Genomic DNA, 9,742 nt, shown 5'->3' with positions numbered 1-9,742 from the left:
TGTCAAGAATTATTAAATCTCGTAAAAAAGAGAGGCAATGTATATGGCACTGTTAAGAGTCTGTTTGTAAATAAAAAAATATTGTTAGTTATAACCCCCCGTAACTCTCAAGTAAACTGAAAATATTAACCATGTGGTTTTATTTTCTCCAAAGTGACAGCAATAATATAAAAAATTGTATTTCCCATTTTTAGGAGAGTGGCTAAATACCTAAGACGGTTTACTGTGGCGTATGCTACCGGCAAATTACAGTTACACGAAATAGTATAATGAATAAATTGGTGGGACACCCTCCCAACCCCGTTCAACAGCGAAAGGGCAAGGAGACACAAATCCCATTATTAATGAATAATAATTCTAAGCGAATAAAATGATACAGAGTATTTTTTCCACAATAACACGTGTTCTAATAAATAAAAATAAAATTTCAGAACGAGACACAAAGGATATCTATTTTAACCCGGGTTATTTTTTTTTTACATTAAGCCATTTATTACAGAAATATAAAAATATCTAATAAATGCAATGCATAATTTAGAAATACAAAAAATTATAAAAATCTTAAAGTGGTTGTGCTCCCTCTTCTCAGTTTTTATTTTACTTTGTGTATAGAATAGGGAGGCTGACGCAAAAAAAAAAAGTGATATGAAATGTTGCCGTTTTGCCATGTCATAGTGAGGGGGCCGAATTATTGTATTACCTCATTAAGCTACTCACCTTATGTTTTTCTGGCTGTTCAGCAAAAAAGTTTAATTCCTTGAAAAAAAAAAAGAGTATAAATAGACTGATGTGGCTATAAACTCGACCCCTTCTATCTCTTCTTTCTCTCGAAAATAACTCATCATGCCCGCTGGTAAACTTTCTGTCACTCCCTGTAAGTTCATTTGAGTTTTATACATGTATAAAAAAACAATCAAATTTATTCATGTTTATAATAATCAGGTACCATTAACGGTCTTGCCGAAAACGGTTATCCCAGTAAGTTTGAAACCAATGTATACGTTTTCACTCTTTTATTCATCACCGTTTTTCTCTCTCTGTAGCTTCTCATACCTTTATCGGTTGTTACGTCTCTCAAGCCGAGAAACAAAGAACAAATTCTGCTAGTGGCCCTGAGCCTCATTTCCAAGACACTTTAAAGTGGTAAGTTTCACGCACAACACACATACCCATATCTTCTCATCCACTGACAACAACCTATAGTAACGTAGGTGAACATGATGAAACCCTTTACCTCGATGTCATCAATGAAGACCCTTCCCGCCCTGGACCCGTTGGTTCTGCTAAATTACCCTTGGCCTCTGTTTTCACTGCTGGTACCTTTGAAAACTGGGTCCCTCTTGCCGCCCCCACTGGTCAACATCTTGGTCACATCTATATCAAATTAGCATTCACTGTAAGTTACTACCACATAAAAACCACATATGCAAAGAGAATCTCAATTGAGCAAAATATGTATATAGCCTGAATCCGCTCCTGCTTATGGCGGCTATGACCAAAAGACAGAATCTCCCCATACTCCCGTACCTGAGCAACGTGCCTTGTACGGTGAACAACAACCCGCTTACGCTTCTCCTTCTCAGGCTTACCAAACCGGTTCTCCTAGCCCATATCCCGTTGGTGCTGCCGCTGGTGCTGCCGGTGTTGCTGGTGCTGCTGCTAGCTATGGTGCTGGAAACACTTATGCTCCTGTCGCCGGTACCCCTCCTGTTGCTGGTACTCCTCCTGTTGATGGTGCTACAGGTGCCACTGCCAAGCCCAAGAAGAATGCTCCTGAATGGATGGTAAATATACTATAATAAGAGAAAGAAAAGAAAAAAAAAAGTGAAGCTAAATAACGATGATTAGAAATATGGTGGTGCTGCTCTTGCTGGTGCTGCTGCTGTAGGTCTTGGTGCCTGGGCCGTAGATGCTCTTGGTTCCGATGAAGAAGAAGAAAGAGCAGAGGCCGAAAAGAGAGCCTTTGAAGCAGGTCAACAAAGTTCTGAACAAGAGACTTATCAAGCCTATGAGCAACAACGTTCTTTCAACGAAGAACAAGAAGAAATTTATGAAGAACGTAGAGAAAGAGAAGAAGAACTTCATGAAGAACGTCTTGAGGAAGAGCAAGAAAGATACGAAGAACGTCTTGAAGAAGAGGAAGAACGTCGTGAAGAAGAAGAGGAAAGATATGAAGAGCGTCTTGAAGAGGAAGAAGAACGTCGTGAGGAGGAAGAGGAACGTCGTGAAGAAGAGGAAGAAGAGCGTGAAGAAGCAGAGGAAGAACGTCTTGAAGAGGAAGAAGAACGTCGTGAAGAGGAGGAAGAACGTCGTGAAGAAGAAGAAGAGGAGCGTGAAGAAGAAGAGGAAGAGCGTCGCGAAGAAGAAGAAGAGCGTCTTGAGGAAGAAGAGGAACGTCGTGAGGAAGAAGAAGAACGTCGTGAAGAAGAAGAAGAGGAGCGCGAAGAGGAATATGAAGACCGTGAAATTCAACCTGAAAGACCTGCTGTCAATGATTCCAAGTGGCGTTAAATTCCCATCTTTTTACCCCCTTCTCGCACCCATTTTTTTTAATTATAAACCCTCTACCTCATTAAATAAAATAAATTGTATATTTTTTACCAACATAGTTACAAAGATTTGTGTCAGGCACATCGAGGAATATTTCTAGTTATTCTGTAGTGCAGGAATCCCGTGCTGAGAGAAGGAAAGGGAGCTTGCGTTTTATGAAAAATTGTCTATTTGAGAAAGTCATCTTACAATCGACTTTAAGTTGGCAACCAAGTTTTCATCGCAGATCGTATTTAATCTTTAAAACCACTTTGAAAATATTGTAAAACCTGCTCTTCGTCCATTAGCACCATAACAACTGGAATTATGTCATTACTGCTCAACCTTTCTCAACAAAAGGAAAACTGTACAGTGCTTCCAGCATCAATTGGGTCACCTTACAGAAAAAATTGGTCACTTTTTTTTTTTGCCCCAAAAGAAAAGCCGCAATCTCAATGTTTTTTTTGCACCCGCCCATGACGTCCGTACCACACGCTCGGCGCCATTTATAGAAATTTAGTGGGCCCTTTTTCCAAACTCATACACAAATAACCCACTCTTGGAAATTAATTTATTTTTGCAAAAAAAAAAAAAAGGGATATCCAATTATCTGCCTTTCTTTCCTTTTTTTTTTTCTTTTCTTTCTACATACACAAAATAATGTCAAGTACTTCTCTCTTTAAATGGATGGGCCTGGTAAAAAAAAACAAAAAATAAAAAAAATAGTGGTCAATGATCATTCTCATTAATGCCAAGCATAATTGTTATTTTTTATAGGGTCAACAGGCAGGCAAAGCAACAACAGAACATGATACCATTGACGAAGGAGAACGTTATTTCGGCCTAGAAAACGTAAGTCTTTCTTTATTCAACAAAAATAAGGATTCGATAATAACTAATATTTTATTCATTAGTTTGGTAACACTTGGTAAGAACTCTAATACAAACCATTCGACCCCTTAATGAGAAATAACCTCTTCTTTCATAACAGTTACAGCAACTCTGTAGTACAGGCACTTTATTACTGTAAACCTTTTCGACAATGTGTTTTAAACTTTCCACAAGCAAGTACAGCTCAGCTATCCACACCCATGACAGCCAGTTCTCCCATGGTCAATACCGTGGGTCATTCTTATTTCCCATCCACAAGCTCTTCCTCCACCTCATCCTCTCCAGCCATTAATGGCACAGGAAGAGTCAATGGCACAAGTACACCAGGCAAAGATACCACCGCCACCACCAGCACCAACAATAATAACAGTAAATCGCGTGGTAGTGTCAACGGCCACGTTCCTAGTACACCTACCATACCTATCGAAAAAGACCAGAATAATTTCAATATCGCTCCTGGCATGGAAGATACTTTATTTTCTTCATTAAAGGACTTGTTTTGGAAGATTTCTACACACAAGAAAAAAACTGGCGTAATTGCACCCGTCAATTTCATCAACAAGGTCAAGAAAGAGAATGGTATGTTATCGTCATAAAGAAACTATCGAGGAAAACAACTCTAATCCTTTTTTGGGGGGTTTGAATAGAATTATTTCGGTCGAGTATGCATCAAGATGCTCATGAATTCTTGAATTACACTTTGAATACAATTGCCGATGACGTTCAAAAATATCAACAAAGAATCGCTAACGAACAATCAAGTATTCACAGCGGTAGTACTCAAAATGATACAGAAACTTCAGCCAATCCTTCCAAATTAAAACCCACTTGGGTCCATCAATTATTCGAAGGTGTCTTTTCCAACGAGACCAAATGTTTATCCTGTGAAACTGTAAAGCATTTACTTTATGGCGCATTTCAAACTTTAATTTTAACTCCTTCTTAATAATAGGTAACAAGCCGAGATGAATCATTCATGGATCTATCCATCGACGTCGAAATGAATTCTTCCATCACCTCTTGTTTACGTCAATTCTCCGCAAGTGAAACTCTATGTCACAAGAACAAGTATTTTTGTGATGTTTGTTCTGGTCTTCAAGAAGCCGAAAGAAGGTAAAATAAGGAAAAGTGAAAAATAAGAAAACAATCCAACTTACACATGCGGGCTAAAGAATGAAGATCAAGAAATTGCCAAATATTTTGGCTCTTCATTTGAAACGTTTCAAGTATCAGGAACAATTACAAAAGTACATCAAATTAACCTACAGAGTCGTCTTTCCCTTTGAATTAAGATTGTTCAACACAGTAAGTTATTCTCTTTAAGTTCATGCATAGTGAATGGGATTATTAAAACAGATTTCGAACCTAGAGCGATGATACGGAAGATGCGGACAGAATGTATGAACTTTGGGGTATTGTTGTACACATTGGAAGGTAAAAAACCATTTCTCAACGAGAATATTGTGTTATTCCAGATGAGTGAGGGAAAGTTGACACCTTTTATTTATCTTAGTGGACCACATCATGGTCATTATGTTGCCATTGTTAAAAGTAATGGTCATTGGATGTTGTTTGATGACGACGTAGTTACAGTAAGTATTCCATCCAACCAACCCACCCACCAAATCCCTCCCATTTATTCATACTTGTATTTTAATAATAGCAAATACAAGAAGAAGATATTCAAAAGTATTTCAGTGATCTTCCAGGTAGTGGATCAGGTTACGTTCTTTTTTATCAAGCAGTGGATTTAGACATGGATAGTATCAATATAGCCACAGGATTAGAGACAACATCATCATCATCATTTGTCGGTGGAGGAAAAGAAGAGAGTACAATTAGTAACGGCAGGCCGACAAACATTGTCTCAACAACAAATAATACTATGCCCTTGAGCCCGATTCGAGTAGATAGTGCTCATGATCATCATTTTGAATCGATAGGATCTCCAAGAAGAGAAGAGTTTTCTCATATGGATATTCCTCCCACTGTAGAATCAACAGCTAATATTGCCCATCATCCTCCTCCTCCTCCGCAAGAGGAGAAAAAGACACGTTGGGGATTAGGCAGAAAACTTCGGGAAAAAAAGGATAAAAAATAATAAATTTTCCCCCCCCCCTTTTTTTTTTTTTTGTCTTGAAATGTAATAATAAGACAAATGTTACTTTGTTGTCAATAACAATCAAACATTGCACCTTATTTATATATATACTTCTTTTTTTTTTGAGTTGCCATTTACATCTTTTCTTTCCTCTTCAATAAATAAATAATGGGTAGCTGTTGTTCTGGTAGTTGTCAAAATCCTTCCTCAAGTGGCTCAGGTTCTGGTCGTTTCTCATTTGGCCAATAAAATTTCTGTTTTCAATAAATCATCATTTTCATAAACTAAATAGCTCACACACCTCCTTTTATACAACGAAAAGCATAATTGTTTTTTTTTTTTTTTTTAGAAAAAAAGTAAGGGGATAAAGCTTAAAATAATAATTATAATAGGAAAAAAAAAAGGGATGTATGATCATTCTACCAAGACAAGACAGATGGCGTTTCCCCAATGAGAGTCACAGACTTTTTGAGTTTACTTGAATACATGAAATTCCAACAAGATATTGACAATGGTACATGTTGAATACACAATAATCATCCACCACCCAAGTTCCTTATTAATATGATATCCATTGATATTCACCACAATCAACGTACTCAGCAACACCGTAATCAATCCAGCAGAGGAAATTAAAATAGTGGGCGCAATATCCAACTCATAAGGTTTGCCCGTGATCCATGTCTGATACGTGGATGAAATACCAACACCAAGCACCATATCTATAAAAAAAAAATGGGAAATTAATATAATATATCACTAAAAGTAACCCCTATGTCTTTCTTTACTTAATAATGGACCTGCATAACACGCAGATATAGCCATGGTAGGAAATCCCATCTTGGCAATCGCCGTATTTGCTACCAAATCACCCACACTATTACCCTATTTAATCAAAACGCACACATGAACATGAATTAGTAAATATACACAATAATTTTTAAAAAAAAAATTTCAATTCCTACCAATGCAAAGATGGTCAATCCCATGATGGCTTCACTGATATCAAAAATAGTGCCTAACGCTTGTAACAATCCTACCATCTCATTGGCCAATAAAAATATCCAATTCAATGCAATCACAAACCCAACAAAGGATAACATCCAATGCCATTGAGGTGCTTCATCAGCTCTTGTATGATGGAAGACAGCACCTGCCAATACGCAACCAATCAATGTACCTACTAAAATAGCCGCAGGTGGAACAAACCCATTTACTTTTTGTTGTTGTTAGTTTTTTTTTTATATATGTAATAGCAGCGATGTCACTTACATGCCATGACGCTGGTGACAAAGGTGGTGGCACAGATCGCTTGCACTGCAACTAACCATCGACACCAAATAAGTGGTACGCCTGCATCTTCTTCGGTAATCATCATTTCAGATAAACTACGTAATGATGGCACCGTCAAGTAACTGCTCTTTTGATGACAAAGTGGGCGTGCATAGTCTTCTTCTGATCCAATCACAACCACTTGAGGCGTTCCTACTGTATTCACTACTTCTTCGTCTTCTGCAGCAGTTGCTCCTCCGTTCATCACTTCAATGTCATCTACCTTGACATCATCTGATTCTGCAATCGGTAAAGTCAAGGTAAATATCAACACAAGTGGGACAGCCACCAATGAACTCAACTTGGAAAAGGTTGTTTTACTACTCCACCCTGATAACGTAGGGAACAGGACAAAACAGATTTCATCCAACAATAGAGAAAAGGATGCGTACGATGATAGGGTTTCCTTGATATCACTTGTTTTATTCACTTGAGGTATCGTGTGTACATGAAGACTCGCATTATCTTCCACTCCAGGTGTCGTCATGATACTTTGTTCATTGTCATCCAAGATGGGCGGTGCAAGTCGAATCTGAGGAATTTGGGGATCCTCTTCATATTCATGCGTGGTTTGCGTAGAGGGTCGATTATTTTGGTTTTCACAAATGTAGGTAAAGTAATCATTCAGACCATGTGTCGTACTATGTGAACTCTCAGGAGTAGTTGCTTTCAAATGCACATGATTGTTATAGTTCGTGTTCAGGAAATGATCTGCACTCTCCTGTCTTCTTGCAGACGTAATACACGGGACTGATACCTGTGTAGGCCGTTGTCTCAATTCAGATGTGTTTTCTCTAGTACGAGCTGCCGGTTGATATGAATGCGTACTATTGGCTCGCTTTATACTCGCCACCTGCTCTTGAAACTACAAGTAAAACAACAACAATATACATTATTTAGGGAGAGTAGAAAAAAAGGGGGGTGAGTTTGAAGCAATGTATATAAGGAAAATAATTACCTCGATAGCGCCAAAGACGGATGTTCTGATACCAACACGAGGCGACATTGCATGCTTGTAAAGACGAGAGGAAATAGATCCATTGGTACTGGTAGTGCGGGGAAAGTAAGAATCTGCAATATGTAAAGAGGAGCGCCTAGACAGATGAGATGAGTTGGGAGACACGGGTCGAATAATATGACCTTGATGATCCCCAAAGCCATGAGTGGGAATATCCAAACGAAGTGGACCTGAGGGGGATCTTAGCAAGCGAGAGGTCTCGGTCAAGAGTTCTTCAGTATTACAATGCTCCATAGCAACTGATTTATGTTCACGCAAAGCGGGTGTTTCTGCCCCTGGAAATCGATAGGCACCCATTACCACAACAATTACGTACGTGATGTAATATCCGATCAATATTATACCATGATACCAACAAATCCTTTGATGATACACTATCCAGGTCAGAATCATGATGGCTCCCGTAAGAAAGGACGCGTCTCTCATAAAGGTAATTCGCTTGGATTGAAAAGGTCGGATAATACCCATACATCCAGATACAACAGACACAATAAAAAAAGCAGCTCCGATTAATTCACCTATTGCCAATGATCCGGATCCACTATTCATTGCACTAATAATAATAATAATAATAAAACAAAGAGTTAATCATCTTCCCTTTGATCGACACTCTACCTCCTCTAAAACTCCTAACATACGTAAAGGTACTAAACAAATCCGGGCTTCCGTTACCAAAAGCAAGCACGGTTACACCAGCCTACCATAAAAATGTTTTAGTGTCTTTATTTTTATCTTGAATTATGTCACCTTTTTACCATGCTTTCAGATAATTGAAGTCTTGAAGAAATCGTTTGTAAATTTGGACCTTTGATAATAAATTATCTATATTTAGTATTTTAAAACCGAAATTTGTTTGCATATGTGTGTGTATATATATCTATATTTACAAAAAAAGTCGGCAGCAACAACACTAACTGCACCAAATAAAAGTAATAATCCAGACAGCTATGTACATTGTTGCATTTTTTAGATGGATGTAAACAATAAAGTAAAAGAGACATACCATAATTCCTACTACAACTGGTTTCCATAAACTGGAACAGTAATAGAACTTTAGAAACACACCGCTAAATCCCTGGCAAGCTGTTTGAACAAATGCACACTGATCTGCGTGTGATTCAATATCTGAACACTAATTTTTTTGTGAAAAATAAAAAAAGATAAATCATCCGTACTTCCCCTTTCCCCTTCTTTTTTTTTTTTTTTTTTTTTTTTTTCAAAATTTACTGTTTTATGATGCTTCGCTAATGAAGAGGATATTGGTACTAGAAATGATGCTGATACAATAAATGGAAATAAAACAAGCACCAATAAAAGAGGTCGAGGTATCATATTTTTTTTTTTTTAGGTTATTAATTTAAAAATATAAAGAGAAAGAAGAAAATCATGGAAAATGAAAATCCCAATTTTTTTTTAAACCCTTTTTATTTGGTACCCGATTATGTATAACACATAAACACATACTGCATTAAGCCGTGACTGTTGTCCTTTACAATAAAAAAAAAAAGGGACCCTCCATTTATTTACTTTTAACGTATATCTGATATACCACCCTATTCTATTCATAAGAGTGAAAGAGAAAATGGATATAGATAGGCCCTCCTTTCTGGTGTTTCATAATATGCGGAATGCTGTTATTATTGCCTATTTGTTAATTCATTTTGTTGTGTATGTATATATAGATGATAGCCACTTGCAGCTAAACATCTCTACAGTTAAATTAAACACACACTCAATTTTTTTATGTCAACTGATGCTGGAACCCTTTGGGTCAAACATACGTCAAATTTTAATCTTAAAAAGCCACACAGGTCATTTTTTTCGTGGAAAATCCAAACTTTCTCATCACAGACTTTTCTTAACCTACCATT

The 9,742-nt window shown here is 37.4% G+C and overlaps 3 protein-coding genes across 3 annotated transcripts; 2 read left to right on the top strand and 1 right to left on the bottom strand.

Annotated features, from left to right (window-relative positions):
- Positions 1–813: 813 nt before the first annotated feature.
- EV154DRAFT_464253 (uncharacterized protein) lies at positions 814–2,372 on the top strand (the record flags this gene model as incomplete). The annotated part of the gene is made up of 6 exons (XM_051597657.1): positions 814–874; positions 943–978; positions 1,044–1,143; positions 1,204–1,396; positions 1,464–1,784; positions 1,849–2,372. Coding segments are annotated over exons 1-6 (1,203 nt in total), but the record flags the coding sequence as incomplete, so codon positions are not given.
- Positions 2,373–3,189: 817 nt separating this feature from the next.
- EV154DRAFT_602533 (uncharacterized protein) lies at positions 3,190–5,791 on the top strand (the record flags this gene model as incomplete). Its single annotated transcript, XM_051607300.1, has 10 exons — positions 3,190–3,225; positions 3,307–3,381; positions 3,444–3,457; positions 3,521–3,999; positions 4,068–4,312; positions 4,373–4,533; positions 4,593–4,725; positions 4,790–4,854; positions 4,934–5,012; positions 5,084–5,791. 10 exons carry the CDS (start codon positions 3,190–3,192, stop codon positions 5,519–5,521), a joined length of 1,725 nt encoding a protein of 574 aa, XP_051457822.1. The 3' UTR covers positions 5,522–5,791.
- A 27-nt stretch (positions 5,792–5,818) lies between these two features.
- EV154DRAFT_551574 (Sodium/calcium exchanger protein-domain-containing protein) lies at positions 5,819–9,251 on the bottom strand. The gene is made up of 10 exons (XM_051604988.1): positions 9,099–9,251; positions 8,875–9,003; positions 8,759–8,816; positions 8,627–8,676; positions 8,510–8,568; positions 7,812–8,424; positions 6,794–7,718; positions 6,487–6,737; positions 6,310–6,406; positions 5,819–6,243 (listed from the first exon to the last, which is right to left on the bottom strand). Exons 1-10 carry the CDS (start codon positions 9,201–9,203, stop codon positions 5,996–5,998), a joined length of 2,535 nt encoding a protein of 844 aa, XP_051457821.1. The 5' UTR covers positions 9,204–9,251; the 3' UTR covers positions 5,819–5,995.
- Between the last annotated feature and the right edge of the window lie 491 nt (positions 9,252–9,742).

This window comes from Mucor mucedo (assembly GCF_025094135.1).
Source record: "Mucor mucedo strain NRRL 3635 chromosome Unknown EV154scaffold_43, whole genome shotgun sequence".
Taxonomy (NCBI): Eukaryota; Fungi; Mucoromycota; class Mucoromycetes; order Mucorales; family Mucoraceae; genus Mucor; species Mucor mucedo.
The sequence above is the reverse complement of the archived record's forward strand: the minus strand, read 5'-3'. Positions and strand labels throughout refer to the sequence as shown.